General features: G+C 38.6%; 3 protein-coding genes across 3 annotated transcripts in view; 2 read left to right on the top strand and 1 right to left on the bottom strand.

Moving 5' to 3' along the window:
• Window positions 1-19,440, top strand: part of LOC134649606 (ATP-dependent (S)-NAD(P)H-hydrate dehydratase) — a 395,537-nt gene that overhangs the window by 5,008 nt on the left and 371,089 nt on the right. The window lies entirely within an intron of this gene.
• LOC134649528 (uncharacterized) lies at window positions 13-16,711 on the top strand. The gene is made up of 14 exons (XM_063504292.1): window positions 13-396; window positions 587-791; window positions 1,587-1,783; window positions 2,556-2,808; window positions 4,514-4,688; window positions 5,023-5,162; window positions 5,448-5,991; window positions 6,590-6,768; window positions 8,569-8,852; window positions 10,203-12,090; window positions 12,815-13,062; window positions 14,093-14,189; window positions 15,053-15,222; window positions 16,249-16,711. The coding sequence occupies exons 1-14, from the start codon at window positions 269-271 to the stop codon at window positions 16,427-16,429; spliced, it is 4,689 nt and encodes a 1,562-aa protein (XP_063360362.1). The 5' UTR covers window positions 13-268; the 3' UTR covers window positions 16,430-16,711.
• Window positions 17,825-19,150, bottom strand: LOC134649504 (tRNA (guanine-N(7)-)-methyltransferase non-catalytic subunit wuho). Its single transcript, XM_063504260.1, has one exon. The coding sequence runs from the start codon at window positions 19,112-19,114 to the stop codon at window positions 17,987-17,989; it is 1,128 nt and encodes a 375-aa protein (XP_063360330.1). The 5' UTR covers window positions 19,115-19,150; the 3' UTR covers window positions 17,825-17,986.

Here is a 19,440-nt window from a genome sequence, read left to right as displayed (position 1 = left end):
TTTGGCAATTTAGTGCTTCTTCAGTTGGTAGCAGTCACCAAGATTTTTCTGATTTTGAAAGCTAAAATTTAGTAATTGTAGTTAATTTCGCCGCAAAATATATTTTAATATTAAGTTTAAGTGGACATACTTCACGAGGGCGGTATTGTAAATATCAATCGTACGCTTCAAGCCTTAAAATTCGGTGTTCCGATATCACGTATTTGTCGCGAAGTGTGGTGTGTTTATTCCCGATGCTGTGATACTTCAGCTGTATTTTGGCTCTAAAATGGACATCGACGTTAGCAAGGAGAACATCCAACCGCTGAGAGGCGGCAGAAACTTGGCTCAGCTGGGTACGGCGTTGCAGGCTCAATCAGATGTTGATGCCCAGAGGCAGTTGCAGTTGCAAAAAGAGTAAGCCTTTAATATGGTTTTCAAACATATGAGCCGTTCGTTCGGTAGTTTAAATGAGTATATAAGGCATTCCGCTGTTGCACTGGTCTCAGGAACTGTACTGCTTTTATTTTAGACTTGATACAACATAGATTGATTCAGGAATATGTCTTCAGATTGAATGTTTAACAAACAATTGTTTTGTATCTAGGGAGCATGAGGCTGCTATCAATAACTATCAGGGGCCTGACCCTTTGGATCCATGGTTCAATTACATACAATGGGTAGAACAGTGCTACCCAAAGCATGGCCATGAAGGCCATATTGACAAGTTGATCAAAGATTGCTTGTTATTGTTTGAGAAGGATGAAAGGTATTATCAAGATAGGAGGCTTGTTAAGCTGTGGATCAAATATGTAAGTACCTTTATATCAATAACATTAATTCAGGACCTTTGTTTACAGTTACTGGGTAGTTCTCTAGATCATAATATATTATATATTCATTGTTTATCCTTCTTTTGATGATGACCTTTTTTAAACCTCATTTTAAGGTCATGAAATCCAATAATAGTCAAATTCAGTGTCGATGTTCTTAATTAATGTTAATCTTTGATATTGTTTTATGCTTTCTAGAATTCTGTTTTGTACTTTAACTTTTTTTTTAACACTAATGAACAACTGTGTGGCCTGAAAATCTAAAATTATTGATAACAGAAGTTTCACAGTATATATTATTTTTTTCAATAGCTGTTTGATGTTGTCATAACTTGTGAACCTGTATGACTAGACAGCAAGATGATTGAATTACTTTTTTTTTAAACACTAATGAACAACTGTGTGGCCTGAAAATCTAAAATTATTGATAACAGAAGTTTCACAGTATATATTATTTATTTTTTTCAATAGCTGTTTGATGTTGTCATAACTTGTGAACCTGTATGACTAGACAGCAAGATGATTGAATTATTTTGGTAAATTTACTTGATGACAGATTAATGAAAATGAATGAAAAATGAAAAATGTTTATTTCTGTTTAACAATACAGGTTAATTAATAAAGGTATAGGCATTACCAGTGACAGGAGATCCTGATCTTTCGGCATGTTATTAACAAAAATATATGAACAAATGAATGATAAATGAATGAATGAATGAAAGATAACTCAAATATAATTAGGTTTACCACATTAAAAACCAATTTGCCTTTTAGGTTGACTGTCTCTCCAACCCCCTGGAGATATACCAAAGGTTGTACAACACAGGCATAGGAGTAGAATGCTCAGAATTCTACCGAGCCTGGGCCTGCTACTGCGAGGAGTCTGGGGACTTCAAGAAAGCCAACCAGGTGTACATGTTAGGGCTCCAGGCTAAAGCACAGCCCCTGGATGAGCTTGAACAGGCTCACATGTCAGTAGCTTTTTATATACACAACTAATTTTAGCTCATCCTTTTGTTAACATGAGTCTTTGTAAATCCCATGTTTATATTACAACCAGGAAAAAATCAAATTTATTTATTATTTACAATAGAGGTCGATGTTTATAATCTATAGTGCCGGAGGCTTTGGTCACTTTTTCTTGTGTATTATATAAAATCTATAGTTTACAATTTAAATAATTATAGCCATAAACTGTATTTGCCAAGTTGTTTAGGAATTTCTTGACATTGCATCATTTAAGAGTTTATTGACTTGATATTACATGAACAATAGTTTTTATTGCTGACTAAGCAACAATCAATTTGGCAAGTCAGTAATGATTATTGACCTACATTTTTTGGTTAATAATTCATGTAATGTGATGAGTTCATATCCATTACATGCATTTAAAATACAGCTGTTCAATTCATAAATACTAAAGTTAAATTTATTTTGCTTATATTCTACGTTTCTAATACAAAGACTTAGTTTTAGTATTTCCTACCTTTTGTAAAGGGGTTTTGGGACATTATTTACTGTCATCTGCTGTTTCCTGATTTAGGCTATCTCTAAATGTCAATATTCCACAATAAGTGCCGTCTCGCAATTAAATTGTCGCGCGAATCAGCTGGTTTACAATTTTCTTGCAAGTTTACTTATTCTGTGTGACCCTAATTCTTGTTGTGCTTACCCATTAGGTTGATTTTTAAAGACACACACACACACACACACACACAGGTTGATTTTAACATTTCATTTTAGGAACTTCCAACTAGTCTTCGCACAGAGAATGCTCCATGACGATTCACCAACGAAAAGGAAGGCAGCATCAGCCCTAGCCGAGACCAGAATGGCGCTCACTTCCCTCAAGTCGTTCAAGCGACGGAATATAGCCAATGTGCCCATTCAGAGAGTGGGGGACAGCATAAGGAGTGTAGTTCCTGGAGTGGTGCGGCAACAGCATGGCTTTGACTCTAGGACACCTAATTCTAATGTTATGGTCAGCGTTTATGAGGTTAGTGCTTGTTTTATTTCTTTATCTCTTAATTGTTATTTTTATATAGTGATGCGTAGGACATCAATTTAAAATGAGTTTGTATGAGTACCTCATTTTCTAAAATGAGGTGTTACAATGTCTTACTTCAAATGAGGTGAGGTACTAGAGGTACAGCGTCGACTATTCCATTAATTCCAACAGCGACATTTTTTAAAAATGTATATACATATTTATGTATTCATCACTTCCTTTATAAATCAATAAATAGTAATATTTAATTGGAGTGCAATTCTGGAGGTTAAGAGGATTTTTGAGGGGTTCATGGTGGGTTCATGTCACAGAGAGGCGGTGAGTGGTACAAACTCAACGCATTTCTCGGTGGACCTTTTGTCGTTGCAATAAGGTTTGTAGTTCGGCAGTTGACAGTGTGGACCATTACTCGTTTCTTCATTTGAGACATTTGAGTTTTGAGTGCCGGCGAGCAGGCGAGCACCTAGCGCCTCGCGCGATCCAGTGACTTTCTTGCGAGTTGTGAGGAGTGTATGAGTTTTGAGGGTCGCGAGACTCGCGAGTGAATTTGAACGGATAAGAGTTTAGAAATTGGAAGTGTGTGAATGATTTGTGTAGCAAGAGGTGTTTGTGATGCGCGCGAGTAAATGAGTATAATGAATAGAGGAGTGAAGTAAGACATTTATGCGGTACGAAGTACTGCGACAAATTAACAAAATGAGTGGTACAAATGAGGTGCCTCACGAGTGAGCGACTCGATACTATTTTTATAGACGACTGTATATAATAGGCACTGGTAAGGAGAAAACAAAAATGTATTCTGACAAATAAAAATAGACAAAAAAGTATCAAAACCATAAACATAATAAAAAAGGTAAATTTATACAAAAAGGTTGTGCTATCTTGCACATTTATGTACCTCAGACATATTAGGGAATAACTAGAGAGTGTTCTTCATGTGACCTTAAATGTGTCCATTCAGAGAGGGGATAACATAATGTGAGTACCCATAGTGGTGGGTAACAGCAGAGCTTTGACTCTAGGATGGTATTTCCAATGTTATGCTAGCTGCTAGCATGTATGAGAAAAGTTTTATTCAGTATTCTGTAGACATTCATGTGACATCCAGGTAATTCAGCATGTCCTAAAATATTGGCGATGACTGAGATATTAGTGGCGATAAAGTTATATCTTCACAGGATAGGATTGTTAGTGGTTTTATTTTGTTGCCATTGCCGCCGGTCTAAAAACTGCCTACACAGCGTCAGGTGCTGCAACTGCAGAGCTTTGAGCTTTTAGAATGCCTATCCTATTTAAATGTCGTGGTCAACGTTTATGAAGTTTGTGCTTAATACCGCCTTCAAATGACCTTTATTTGAACTTAACACTCTCGCAAAAGACTATTCATTTTCAAATTGATATCACTTATCAGTTGCTGAAAATCAGCCCATATAGCGATTTTATAACCACCTAATTTTATAACGATTACTTGTATGTTTTGGACTGAGAACGGACCTATATGGCGGTTTCACTGCTTAATCCCGGGCCGTTTATTTAGGGGGGAGATATGTGCCGAGGCCCAACCGCGAACCACTTTGTTCGTAATTTTTCGCAATAACTATTGTATTACTTAAAGTATTTCTAGTATTTTTGGCCAGACTAAGCCTAAAGTATAAGTACTTTATCTTATTTTTATTATTTTATCTTCACTAAGGATGCCCCATCAACCTCACATTCTGCCATCCCAATGGCTGACAATCCAGGCCCAGCTTCCATAGTACAATCGTGCGGCAACATAGAAAACGAAAAAGAAGTTGGGATTTGGACCAATGCCAAAACCAAAATGGTACACACCAATGTTGTACCACATCAGCCTTTGCCTTTTACTCGTAAGTACACGTTAATTTGGTTATTATTTATTTTCTTCTTCTAGGCCTTATTGGGGTTAGTCCGGTTTCCTAAGGCCGACTTGCACCATTCCACTGACCTGGGGTTAACCGGTTAAACCTGGAGTTACCATGGTTACCGGTACAATTTGACACTGGGTTAACGGTTTAACCGCTTAACCCCGGGTTATTGGGATGGTACAAGTGGGCCTAACGATGTCAGAAAAGATATGTCTACGACTCTACACAGAAAACACAAATTTTTTCGTAGTGTTACTTAAAAAATTTGGTTGATAAAATACTTGATTAATCATGAAACTTCATCATTTTCCAACAGCCTACGTAGATGAAGAAGATGTCCTGAAACTTCCAGCCAACCATTTGCCTTATTGTGTAGACGACCTGACGTTTACCGTACCTTTGAATGTACCTGACCCCGTCGACCCCACAAAAATTCCGTGTTATAATAAGTCTCAGGTATGTTTTATTTACTTTAGTAAAACGCTAGAATAAATCGTGCCTTAGACACTACCTAATTAATGTCCTATACTATATTTTCGTTCTAACCACAACTTGTATCAATTCTATATATCCGAAAGTCTGGTTATTCTTAATAATGGACTCTAAAATCTTGAAATAATGGGTGATTTATGGAATTACCCGTATTCACGTTAATCCGTCTCTATTTCTAAATTTTAATTACTTAAATAACTTAGTTGTCGCAGTATTTTTTCAAGTTCTATTTATTTTTCTTCCATTTAGGTATACGTAGATGACACTGAATACAGTTTAGAAGAAATTAGATCAAGAAAATACAACTTAGAAAGGAAATCTAAAGCGGTCTACGACGAAACCGTGGTAGAGGAGCAACGAAACGCTAGCAAAATAAATGAAACTTTAGCGCAGTGCAGTGCGCTTGAGACCTTAGCCAACTGCGCTTTAGACGCTGAGCAGGACCACTTAGGTCAGCTCATGCCTCTAACCATGCCAACCATACAAAATGTTACCAAGGTAACGAACATGCACTCACCCGGAGAACCTAAAGTCTTGGTTAATCTAGATTCTAAGGAACTAAGCCAACTGTCAAACAAGAATGACGAAAACCAGAGACCAGAGAAACAAGACAAGCCAACGGCTAATAATAACTATGGGAATGAGAATGCTTGTGGGAATTATGGGAAGAATAATTTGATGGAGGAGTTTAATAGGAGTTTGATGGGGAATTTGATTGGTGACTCGGTCACTAATGTCACCATGAATACGAAGGAGGCTAGGTGGGAGCTACGGAACATTTTCAATGACAATGGTAAGAAATTCTGAAACAAAAAAAATGACAGTTTCCTTTAGTTTAAAAATACATTGATGAGCCGTAATGGACGACCCCTTAGAGTTGACTGTAATTTGTGACGAAAGGTAAGGGATAAGAATAGTTATTTGTACAACAAGAGATCAAAGTTTGATATTTCTTCGAGTGCTTATTTTGAGTCCCGTGCAAGCGAAAGATTCTATACTAATTTAGAATCTTGAGCGTAGTAAGGGACTCAAAAGCGCACGAGATGTAAATAACTTTGATCTCGTGTAGTTCACAAAACTTTTCACCTCAGCAGTGAGAACATATTAGAGAACCCGAAAAAAGTATTCCTTCTTCATCACTTACCTATTCACTCATGTTTTCTTAAGATATACCAACAATTAAGTTTTCACCTCAGCAGCTCGAACAAGGGTAGTTTGCTACTTATAAACAGTGAGCAAAATCGCATTTTGCTCATTTTGTTTCACTCAGTGAGCAAAATGCGATTTTGCTCACTGTTTTTAAGTAGCAAAATACCCTTGTTCGAGCTGCTGAGGTGAAAAAAATATTAAACAAATATTTTCATAACTAATATAATTTTCATACATTTTAGAACCATCCATGGTGCAACCAGTCGTGCAACAATTCGACGTGTCCAACATGAAGTTCGACATCCACGAAGACAGGTCTATGACGATGGCCCTCGCTAAGAAAAAGCAAGACACCATAGCTCACACCGTACCTCAGGACAAGGAGAACGCAAACAAGTTCAACAGCCCCGATGCACGGAGTGTAAGTTATATGTTTTATTCCTTCTCTGGTTCACACCATACGTACAGCGTTACGTTTTACTACACGGACAACATCCACGAAGACAGGTATATGTTGATGGCCCTCGCTAAGAAGAAACAAGACACCGGACCTCACACCGTACCTCAGGACAAGGAGAACGCAAACAAGTTCAACAGTCCCGATGCACGGAGTGTAAGTTATATGTTCTATTCCTTCTCTGGTTCACACCATACGTACAGCGTTACGTTTTACTACACGGACAACATCCACGAAGACAGGTATATGTCGATGGCCCTCGCTAAGAAGAAACAAGACACCGGACCTCACACCGTACCTCAGGACAAGGAGAACGCAAACAAGTTCAACAGTCCCGATGCACGGAGTGTAAGTTATATGTTCTATTCCTTCTCTGGTTCACACCATACGTACAGCGTTACGTTTTACTACACGGACAACATCCACGAAGACAGGTATATGTCGATGGCCCTCGCTAAGAAGAAACAAGACACCGGACCTCACACCGTACCTCAGGACAAGGAGAACGCAAACAAGTTCAACAGTCCCGATGCACGGAGTGTAAGTTATATGTTCTATTCCTTCTCTGGTTCACACCATACGTACAGCGTTACGTTTTACTACACGGACAACATCCACGAAGACAGGTATATGACGATGGCCCTCGCTAAGAAAAAGCAAGACACCATAGCTCACACCGTACCTCAGGACAAGGAGAACGCAAACAAGTTCAACAGTCCCGATGCACGGAGTGTAAGTTATGTTTTATTCCTTCTCTGGTTCACACCATACGTACAGCGTTACGTTTTACTACACGGACAACGTCCACGAATCGGTCTATGACGATGGCCCTCGCTAAGAAGAAACAAGACACCGGACCTCACACCGTACCTCAGGACAAGGAGAACGCAAACAAGTTCAACAGTCCCGATGCACGGAGTGTAAGTTATATGTTCTATTCCTTCTCTGGTTCACACCATACGTACAGCGTTACGTTTTACTACACGGACAACATCCACGAAGACAGGTATATGACGATGGCCCTCGCTAAGAAAAAGCAAGACACCATAGCTCACACCGTACCTCAGGACAAGGACAACGCGAACAAGTGCAACAGCCCCGATGCACGTAGTGTAAGTTATATGTTTTATTCCTTCTCTGGTTCACACCGTACGGACAGCGTTATGTTTTACTACACGGACAACGAAGACAGGTATATGACAACGGCTCTTGCTATGAAGAAACAAGACACCTGAGGCTCACAGCCCCAATGTACGGAATGTAAGTTCATTGTTGATTAGGAACTCTGGTAGCCGTTTAAGAAGTGTAGGACTCTTACGGTAGATGTCGCTAAGAGCCTCCCTAGGGCTCATATATGGTGGAAATATTCGCTGAATTGGGTACGGTCTTGGTAGCTCAGATGGCAGAGCACTGTATTAGTGATCTAGTGGTCGTGGGTTCAAGTCCCACCCAAGACAATGAATTTTTCCACTTTTAATTTATTTCGAAGCTTAATAGCATCGTTCGCAGACGTTTCTGCTTGATACAAAAATAATTCATGTAAGTTCATGATTTAGGTCGTAGGGTCGGTTGCACCACCAAACCGTTCACTAAATTTTATTCGACGGGAAGTTACATACCTCACTGCTGATTGACATTGATTTAGTCATGACCCGTCGCGATGGCTTGCCAAACGAATACCTTATCGATATGGCACGGAAGTATATTTAAAGATATAGTTTAATTTTGTGAAAGGAAGATAAAAACCTATTTATATTTTTTCAGGCGGGTAAAAACATGTATTTCGAAGAAACCCAATTCACTCAAGCGTTCAATTTTGACGTAAAAGACGCTAGTACGCCAATCATGTCCCAGTTCAAAAAACCGAACAACATAGACCACACCAACAAATTATCAACTGTTCCCAAGTTCCATATGGATGAAAGTACCATAGAGTTACAGAGTGGTATTGGTAAAAGGGACGATTCGCGGCAGATGGCAGAACATGCGACCGTGGATACGCAGGTCGCTCTTTCAGTTATAATGGAAGCTACGAGGGAATCTAACAGGTAAATTTTAATCGAAATTAAACTGTTGTAAGACATACTAACATTGAATAATTTTACGCGCCTTCGTGAACGCTGCTCGCACTGTTAGTGCTTGAGAAACGAGACCTAGGTTCTCCGAAACATGTCGCGCGAGTAACTAAAAATCAAGTGAGTCTAAACCGTAAAATTATTCAAGGTAAATTTTAATATTACGTTCCATTGTTTAAGGCGACCGAAGTTGATGAGATGAGCAAGTTTTTGTCTTGGGCGAGTTTTTTCTCGCTGTTAATATTATATAAGTATTTGTTTTATTTACACGGATTCAAATATTAAGACTTGAGGTTTTTGACGCGTAGTACAAGCTACGAGTTCAAAAATATTTATTTAAGAATTTTAAAATGTTGTATATTTCTCATTGAATAATTATTTCAAGAAATAGGACTAAATTTGTTACTTATTTGTTACATTATTTGTATCAAAGTTATGGACGTTTAGAAATAGATCCCTAAAAAGTCCTGAGTTTTTTTTTTAATTGTGCACGTAAGAATTATACGTGATTAAATCCAATTAGTAGGGCTGTCAATCAAAGCGAGATAGCCTTCACTGGTCTTCTATTTCTAGAAATTGAGTCCACGACACTTTGGGCCACTTGCCAATAAAAATGTGTCATATGTGATAGAATTTCACTGAAATTTATGAGATGACTGTATGTTCAAGTATATCCATCAAAGTAATCGTTTGAACTTCTTGAAATATATACATAGTATAAATACCTATACGTAGACATTTATTGTTGATATGATACCAATAACAGATACAAGAATGAGTTTTGTTAGATCATGGTCGGATACATGTATTATTTATTTGTTGAGAAATAATATTAATTGGGGCATTATCTATGAAAAGGGACCTTATTGTCGATGGCGCTTACGCCGCACAGCGTCGCGCGGCATTGTACTTACATCGGAGCATAATAATGGCGTAAGCGCCATCGACAATAAGGTCCCTTTTCGTAGATAACGTCACAATTTATTTTTGAGCTGTATTAAATACATGTTTTTTTTTTATTTAACAAAATACAAAGTACAGTGTACTTATAACTAAAGTTTCGCCAAACTGTAAAACAGTTTGTTGGCGATGCGCTCAAATAAACTCAAACTAAAATAACTACAGTACTTAGGTAGGTAGTTACCATACGTAAAAAATTACCTATATGTTTAAAAAAAAAATCTTGCATTTCCAAGATTGCTTGCTTGGAGTTATTTGTTTATAACACTTTTACATATTTATTTTATAATTACTTTTCTTCATTGTATAGGCACTGTGTATGAATTTACATGCTAATATGGAATATCATTTTCACCCTTTTAGTAAATCAGGCTCCAGTACGTCCAGTCAATCTACAAGAAATAACTACACCAATTACACCACGACGCCATTCGATTCCATGTACCATAACGACCAAGGCCCACAAACGGCTTCCAAAAGGAATTCCATATCCACGCAACCACGATTAGCCAACGGGCATTTTGCAAGTAGAGCTTACCCGCAGAAGCGAGAGGAGGCAAAACCTCAACCCTCACCAGCAACACCATATCTGTCCCACGACCACCAATACCAGAAGCCAGCCTCACAAAACTTTAACGGCTACACTCCACAAAGACCAGCCGCCCCACAGGTCAACCCATATCAACAATACGGCTACCAACAAGCATACCCAAGCAACCAAATCCAACCTCAGCAAGGCTACGTAAGCCCCAACCCAAACGTTTACAACAGTCCGCAACACGCGGGCATTCAGAGCCCTCATCAGATGAGCCCTTCCGTCCCTCAAGGCTTCCAAAGCCCAACTTATCAATACCAAAACTCTACACAACCCATGATGAGCCCTCAACAAGTATACGCCGGCCGACAAGACTATTACGGGCAGGAGAGACACGTCTATGCCAATCAACAGCAACCACCCTTCCAAAGCCCGCCCCATCAAGCCCAGTACCAAAACAACCCCTATTACCAGAGAACTAGTCAAGTGAGCCAAGTCCCTCCTTCGCCCAATCAAAGCTATAACCAACAAAATTATCAAGTTATGCACAATCAATACGGCAACGCTAACATGTATCAACAGAATCAAAACTATCAGATGCAGAATTCGTACCGGCAATCACCGAAACAAATGGAAAATGGACAAGGCTATGGAGCGCCGAATCAGCCGTTCCAAATCTATCAAAGCCCTCAACCTCAACGCGCTGCTCACAATAGCAATATGAGTCATGAGAGTATTCCTGAGACGCAAGTGAAGCAAAGCCCCCACGAACAAAATGCTGTCAATAAAGTCAGTCCTCCCAAACCCCCAGTTCCCCATAAGAGTCCTACGTCAGCTTTAAGAAACGTCCGACACGACCAACCCAATGTCAAACTCGGCCAGAATTCCCCCGACATCGGATTCTCGAACCAGTTCCTCAACTTCATATCCAATAGGAATGAACCGAAAGATAATGCCAACACGCCTAAATTCACAAACAGTCCAAGCATATCTCAGAAAATGCATAAGAACCTTTACGTTTCGAGTCCTGAGCAGGCTCAGATTCCTCCTTCCTCTGGGCTTTCGGATTCTGACAGCAAAGATGGTTTAACAGCACAGACGGGGACACCAATTCAATCGGCGAAGGTTTCGCATGCTATTGAAAAACAGAAGGATATATCAAAACGGCAGCTTGACTTCGAACAGCGAGCCGAATTCCAATCTGAAGACAGCAGAGACTCTTTAAGCAAGGAAAGCAGAATCTCCTCAGTTTACTCCAGACAGTCAGACTTCCAATCCGATGGATACGGAATGGACGTGGACAGTGAAAACTCCGTGGAGTGTGCGGCGTTTAAATCCACGCATTCGATCTCATTAGTAGAAACCACTGACATACCCAGACCTGCAGACATTGAGTTCCCTAGTGTGATAGATCCATTTAACAAAAAGATGCTAACTTCATTGTTAGACTACGTAAAGTTCCCTAACAAAACACACGCTGAAGGATACAATGAGGTTCGATCAGTACCCAAGTTACAAGTGGCAACTACAGTAGGCGTTGGAAACAATAGATTCGCCGTAGAAAAGCAACTCGGTAAAGGCAATTATGGCGCCGTGTTTTTGTGCTTAGACGTACATAGCAACCGGTCTGTGGCCGTGAAATATCAGAAACCTGCCAGGCCTTGGGAGTTTTATATCTGCCAGGAGATCAAAGCGAGGATAAAGGATCCGTTCATGGTAATATGATTAATCTGTTAACTTAAAACACACTTGATCTTATTTGCCTAATTATAAATCCATATTGTATCAGTTTTCTTTGAAAGAAATATGCAGAGTTGTATTACAATTTTTGCAAATGAAGTGGTTTCCCGACTTTCACTTAGCTTAGAGCAATTGGTAACCACGGAAGCGCCAAGATAAAGATTTTTTGCGCAAATACGGCCAAGTGCCAGTAGCCAATAGGCTAAGAATTAAAAATAGTTATTTATAGTTATTGCATAATGAGCAGTGATCGGGGATTTCTATGCCACTTGGGGTGAATGACCTCAATCATTATGCTAGTATGGATATGCCGCGGGAATCCGGGATTCGTGTGCGATATAGGAGAGTGTTTTGGCATGTTACTGTTAATCAATTAATCATGCATTGCATATATTATTAATATTAATAATTGAAAATTTGATTACAGATCAATTGAATATATCAATAAAACCACTAAGCTCGCATTACCTTATCAGTTTTGCATTGCCTTTCAACGACCGAGTCGAGACCCATGTTTTTTACAGTCCTTATTTTATAAACGAATTACCAACACCGAAATAGCGTTTACTTTTCGAACAGTTTTGTTCCTATCGCGGGCCAAGTGGCGTATCCATATTACCATTTCGACTTGATATCCCGCGGTGTGGCATAGAAATCCCCGATCACTGATAATGAGTGTTAATTTCCTGTTACATTTCAGCTTCCAGGCTACATGGATATCACAACAGCTTTCATCGGAGAAAACGCCAGTTTTTTTGTATCCGAATACTCTAAATACGGCTCCCTGTTGGATGTCGCCAACAAAATCCGAATGGCTACCTCAAAGTGTATTAACGAATTTATAGTATTCCTGCTGACTGCGGAAATGTTGTCAATAGTTCATTACCTGCATAAAGCACAAATTATACATGCTGATATAAAACCTGATAATTTCTTGTTGATGAAAATGTAAGTAAAACTTAAAATACTAAATTATAGTGTCTAATTAGGGTAGCCAGGAAGCAAAAATAACCAGCCAGTAGTAAATGGCCAGTAGCCTGTAGGAATAAAGATTGCAAAATACGAGTATTATAATGTGTTTAGGTATAGGCAATTCGAAAGTGTATGTTTACTTTGGAGATGTGCCGTTCACGAGAGTGTTCTCCGTTTACTATAATAAATATTCTCGAGCGAGAATGTTTCCCATACAAAAGATCTTTGATTAATTAAGGGCCACTTGCACCATCCCACTAACCCGGGGTTTAGCAGTTAAAGCGTTAACCAAGTGTCAAATTGTACTGGAAACATGGTAACTCCAGGTTTAATCGGTTAACCCCAGGTTAGTGGAATGGTGCAAGTGGCACTTACTTGCATTTCAATTTAAGTGATTTTAAACCTCGGTTGTGCTGAATAGAGCAGAAAAATCGTTCTCGAGAAAAAATGCAGAGTCATTGAGACATTAAACAATATGCTTTTGCAATAATCGAACGAGCGAGCGAAGCGAAGTTCTTACATTCAACTTGTCGAACGAGCGATCGAAGCGAAGTGAAGTTCTTACATTCAACTTGGAGCATACGGCTGGCTAGGGGCACGTCCCGGCATTTCGATGTTTTTAAGCTGAACTATCAGAGGATAGTTTGATACACAATAACTTAAATAAATTTGTTCTAATTTAAATGAAATTGGGTAAACGTGTAGTTGAGGGCATTATATTTCAGTCATTAAATTATGAGCAGGCTTGATCAAGGGGTTATTAGCTAGAAGAGCTTAGAAGGCTAAAAAGCTATTTGTCAGGGGTCTTGCTATTCTGGTCATCTTTTTTGCAAGAAAGTATGGTCGAGTTTGGTATCAAATGAAAGTGCTCGGCTTACACATTTATTATATAGTTTTAAAATTTACAAATTTAAAATAATGATCTAACATTTTGGCGAACCGCGAGTTCTCAGTTCGGGGCGAACTACTAGTATACAAGATTATAAGGATTAATTAACTATTTCAGACCTTCGCAAGAATGGAGGACCCCGTCCCTGCAGCTGATTGACCTGGGATGCTCCATCGACATGTCCTTGTTCCCTGAAGGAACTACGTTTAGAGAGGTATACTTGGTCAACCAGATCTTGACAGTAGAAAAAGGCGGCAAATTTGAAAAATGTAGGCGCGAAGGGATATCGTCCCATAGAAAATTTGAATTTCGCGCCTTTTTTTACTGACAAGATTTGGTTGACCAGCTATAACTGTTCCATTTACTAGAAATATTACAATAAAACAACGGGTTGCACTCAGGGAGTGCCGGCAGAAGTGAAAACTCAATGACGACGAATGACATTGTAAGTTTTTCGATCAGGTCACGTGACCGTACGTCTTACGAATCTTACGGTCACGTGACCTTTCGCGAGTTTAACATTTTTTCCCCATCACAAAAAGTGTACAGCGCCGCTAAAGAAGTTTTCACTTCAAGAATCGGACGCGATATTTGGTTAGCTTTAGCAATATACTATGTATGTCTAAACCAAGTCACATAGTGGCAGCGTCGCAGCCAAAAAGGCGTTTTTCACTAAGTTATTACAGAATCAAATTTTCACTAGAATTGTCATTATCTCTAAAACAAGACCGATTTCAGAAAACTTTGTATGACATTTTAGTCTCTAAATGCGGTCAAATCCTACAGTCTACACCTATCAAATCTGTCGGGTTTTACCAGCCCACGGTGTATAGTCAACTCTATGGCTGCTGCTTGACGCAACGTTGGCGCAACTGCGCAACGACACCATTTTTCATAGCGCTAACTAGACGCCGGCGCTCAAAAGACGCTAGTGTGGACTTTCATTGACCAGCCTGTATTTAAACTTTCAAGGTCATTTTTTGGCAGTCAAATCTAGAAAAATTTTATACTATATGCCCAAGTTAGAAATCTGTATATTTATGTAACAATATGCTCATACATAGTACCCTTTTACAGCTCATAGCAACAGAAGGCTTCACATGCACCGAGATGAGAGAAGGCAAACCTTGGACTTACCAGACAGACCTTTACTGCCTCGCCGGTACTATACATGTCATTCTGATGGGCAGTTATATGAAGGTAGCTAATCGCCTAGGCCAGTGGAATATAGAGAAGAAATTGGCTCGGTAAGTATTGATCTGTGTTTAGATCAAAATTGAATATTATCTCATTAACCCTTCGACCGTCAAAGAAGTCTAGTGACGCGCACCGCTACTGCTCATATTAGCCCAATATTAATCTTCATACATTTTGACAAGGTTTACAATGACGCGCCGCACACGATAAGCGTGGCGTAGCTAAGCTTTACTCTCTATTCTACCCTCAAAATATAGCTTGCGCTGTTACCAGTATTAATTACACTTATGCGAATTCGCACGCCGTTCTGGTGAGTGAGGGAGACAGCGCTATGCTTGTATATAGCGATGTTCCTCTCGCACACGCGGAGTCGGAGGGTTGCGCATCCAAATCTGAATTCTGTTATTACTATGAAGTCGCTTTACTTTGTAAATTTATCACAGATAGATAGTCCATTTATTTGTTTGCCACAATACACACAAGATATTCAAAGTTACAACAATGACAGTATACAAAAAACAATCCAGAGAAAAATGGAAAATTACAAAGACAAATAATAGTCACACAGATTTTTACAAAATAGAAAAAGAAAGAAAACATACATAAAAACACTTTTCATACAAGTAAATGCTGTGTGCATCGCAGCAAAACAAAAGGGTTCTGGCTCAGTATTACGCTTCACCCATTGGAATGGAGAAGCACTGGTATTCTGCCAGGACCAAGATCACGTCAACAAAAATCAGTGAAAAAGATGAAATAGTGAAAAGTTGGTACTTACCTACCTAATTACCAATAGTAACACAATTTAAACTACAGTGACTTTTCAATGTGTGCACATAGTTGTGACATAGAAGTGTCAGTGTGGTTAGCATGTAAGTTGCACAGAGCATTTTTTCATTGAGGGAAGTAACACATAATTATTATAGTAGGTAGTAGATGCACTTTCTCAGTTTGTTTCGCAAATTGGAAGTGTCTGGGGTACAACACATAGCAGGTTTATTAGAAACATTCAATGAAACTCACTCACTCAAATGAAACTTCCGAAAAATGTATGCATGAACTATTTTTTTTTCCAGATACATGAATAGTTTATGGGACAAAATATTCACGACACTGCTTAATGTCCCAGACTGTAACAATTTGCCGGACCTCATGGCACTGAAGGAAGATGTAGACCAACTATTAAGTTCAAGTTCAAGTAGAGATGTTTTAAGCTCCCAGCTCCGTACCTTTGCTAACGTGCTTAAATCTAGGTAAATGCAAATGGTTTAGATTGTATTTATTGCATTTAGATATTATGGCAATTGTAAAAATATGATATAATTAATTAAATATATACAAACTATGTTTAAGTTTTAAATTTTCATGAACTTTCATCAGGCTATAGAATGTCAAGATACAAAGCTGCGCTTAGCATGACAAGACCTTGTTTTTAGATGATAAAATGACATTGGAACATGTATTCAAATACACATACAACATTGTGTTAAGTGTGGAATAATAAGTCATTTTTTTAATATTTATTGGCCAGAGCAATAGAGACTTTGCTCATAAACTTATAGCACAGCCTCGAAGAGTGGTATGGGAAGTAGTGAAGGAAGTATTGCATGGCAGTACGGTGGCCGATGACAAGTAACGTGGCCATACTACGTCTCTGTCCACTTCCCATACCAATTGTAGAGTGTCTGGCAGCGCAGTTAGGAGTTGTCAGCAAAATGTATTGATCCTCATGATCTGAGAATGTTACATATTTATGACCATCATTACAATTATACTCCCTCAGGTTAAGGGGCATGGGTTTAGTGGTAATATTGTAGTAACAAGTTTGACGGCAGAAGTAGACGGCACTGTATGGCCCTCTGCATTATGCAGTAAGTAACATTACCGCAAAATATTTAGGATTAAATTTGAGACTACAATATTTTGCACTACTTTACACATTTTTTGTATTCCTTTGATATATTGGCCCTACTTTGAAAAAAAAAACTCGTACCTTGTTCTGTCAATCAAAAGAAAAATGTGGTATCTATTTATGTTATGGTACGTTTACACGCTTGGCAAGTCTCAACAAGCTTCCATAAACACAAGCGTGTGAACGGGGTTGTTTGGCTTGGCTTGCGTGAGCTTGCAAGAGCTTGTCGCGATCCGGGCTAGTGTCGGTTTTTGGAGACAGATCAAAGGGAGCTTGCGGCAAGCGCTTGCGACGTATTTACACTTTGGCGCGTGTTTAGTGTTTACCTAGAGCAATTGCCGACACAACTTCAACGTCCACGTCTGCCATGCTGGCTTGTCTGGAACACAGTAACGCACTCGCAAGCATGTAAATGGCATCCAAGCGTTTGTAAAGGCTTGAAGCTTGTAGACGCTTGCCAAGCCTCGGCAAGCGTGTAAACGTACCATTATGTATACAGAGTTACTACTGCCTTTCAAGTTTGAGTAGCAGTGTGAGCAGTGCCAATATGCTTTTGCTGCCAACTCCTAAATTGACATTAGGCAGTCACATTTACATTTGCTGATGGAATATATCACTCCTATATTAAAAAAAGCAATAAGTATTATATCAGACCTAATTACTTATGTCCTTGTTGTGTTTAGTTAAATTGTGATATTGTCATTTCATTGTTTTCCTAGTATAAAAAATAAAATGAAACCGCTTAGATATTAACTTGTTAGCTTTATTAATGACTGTTCCAACATTACTTATGTTTCAATTATTTTTGTATAAAATGTGCACTTCACATTTCTGTTTGACTGTATCTACTGAAAATAATAAACTTATCTGGTTGAACTGATAATTGACAGTTTTTTACTTATTCATGAGATGGACTTTTCCAATCTTTGTTTTTTCCTTTCTTGGTATTCTTGAACATTGTCAAATTTCCTTTTGTAGAATAACTTGATAGATTCATTGTTATCTCTGATGTCAATACTTGTATCATCTTTTTCAAACATCTTTATTACTTTATCTGATTGAATATCTGTCTTATTCTCCTTATAATCTATTTTTAAAACTTGAACTGTGCATTGCACATCATCATAGACATACAATGATGAGTTGTATAATTTGATTGCAGCTGGGAACCTCTCTACTGTAATTCTGTCTAAAAATGTATGGCTTACTTGATTTTTATTTGATTCTAACTTGTATACTAGTAAATTATTACAGGTATGTACAGCCACTACTAATAAACTGGCATTATCGTCCAAGCGAGAGATTGTGTAGTGAACGATAGGCAATTTCTCTACTTGAATTTCATCATCGTTCATAAGTTTCACAAAGTTCTCCAGGAGCTGAGCGTCCTTTATGTCATCATTGGTGTCTATGGTGTACACCAGCTTTCCATTTAAATAGTCCCAACATTTTATAGTTCCATCGCCAGAAGTGCTTGTCAAGTAATTTTCATCATGCGGTAGAATTTCAATTTGTTTCACAAATTCCTTGTGGCCCAAACAGTATGTTTGAATGTTATAAGTATTAGGGTAACAAGAAACCTTGATTTTCTCATCTCGGTCAGAGCTTATGATATATTTCCCATCATTTGTTTGTAAAACATCCAGCAGTAAGCTCAAGTGTCCCAATAGTTTTGTGCCGCTATCGTTAGGGTTATTGATGTCGTATATGAGAACGTCCCCCGTTTTATCAGCTACTAATAAATGCTCGTTGTTTGAGGTGAATCTTATTTTGCTAGCACTTCTTGGAAGTGTAAAACTTTTGTAGTTGTTCCATTGGGGCAACTCAAACACTGTTAACTGCTTTGAAACTGTAGATACTACTGCCAAGTACTTACAGTCAGAGGAAATAACAATATCAGAAATGGAATCGTTTTCCAGAGGTTTACTTATTGGAATACTGATGCAGTCGTGCTTCGCATAATCGTATCGGTCAATGCGCAATCCTTTGGTGACAGCAACGTAGTTATCACTTACTGCTATACTACTCATCTTTTATAATTTGCCGTTAATATTATAAAAATAATTAACTTTATTTCAAAATAAGTTCAATCAATCAATCTTTGGGTAATATGGCTCCATCGATACTGTCGATGATTTCGCCAACGTCAAAGTGGATCCCACGTGGGATCGAATTATTATTATTTTGATTATTTGTAATAAAATTCAGCCAGTGTACTCAAAATAAGTTGTAAAGGACGCCTTTCACATTCACACGTGTGGCATAACACTGTCGAGTGTCAATTATGTCAAATGTCAAATATTTGACAGTGACAGCTAAAGTATCGTACACATACGCGCCATATACACGCGGTACA

Source organism: Cydia amplana, chromosome 7 (genome assembly GCF_948474715.1).
Source record: "Cydia amplana chromosome 7, ilCydAmpl1.1, whole genome shotgun sequence".
Lineage (NCBI taxonomy): Eukaryota > Metazoa > Arthropoda > Insecta > Lepidoptera > Tortricidae > Cydia > Cydia amplana.
This window is presented reverse-complemented; position numbering and strand designations above follow the sequence as displayed.

Bases quoted from the DNA above. Each gene is read 5' to 3' on its own strand.
- LOC134649528 (XM_063504292.1), top strand. From the start codon at position 269: ATGGACATCGACGTTAGCAAGGAGAACATCCAACCGCTGAGAGGCGGC. The intron at 4,689-5,022 runs GTAAGTACACGT...ATTTTCCAACAG, and splicing joins TCAGCCTTTGCCTTTTACTC to CCTACGTAGATGAAGAAGAT. The intron at 12,091-12,814 runs GTAATATGATTA...GTTACATTTCAG, and splicing joins GGATAAAGGATCCGTTCATG to CTTCCAGGCTACATGGATAT.
- LOC134649504 (XM_063504260.1), bottom strand. From the start codon at position 19,114: ATGAGTAGTATAGCAGTAAGTGATAACTACGTTGCTGTCACCAAAGGA.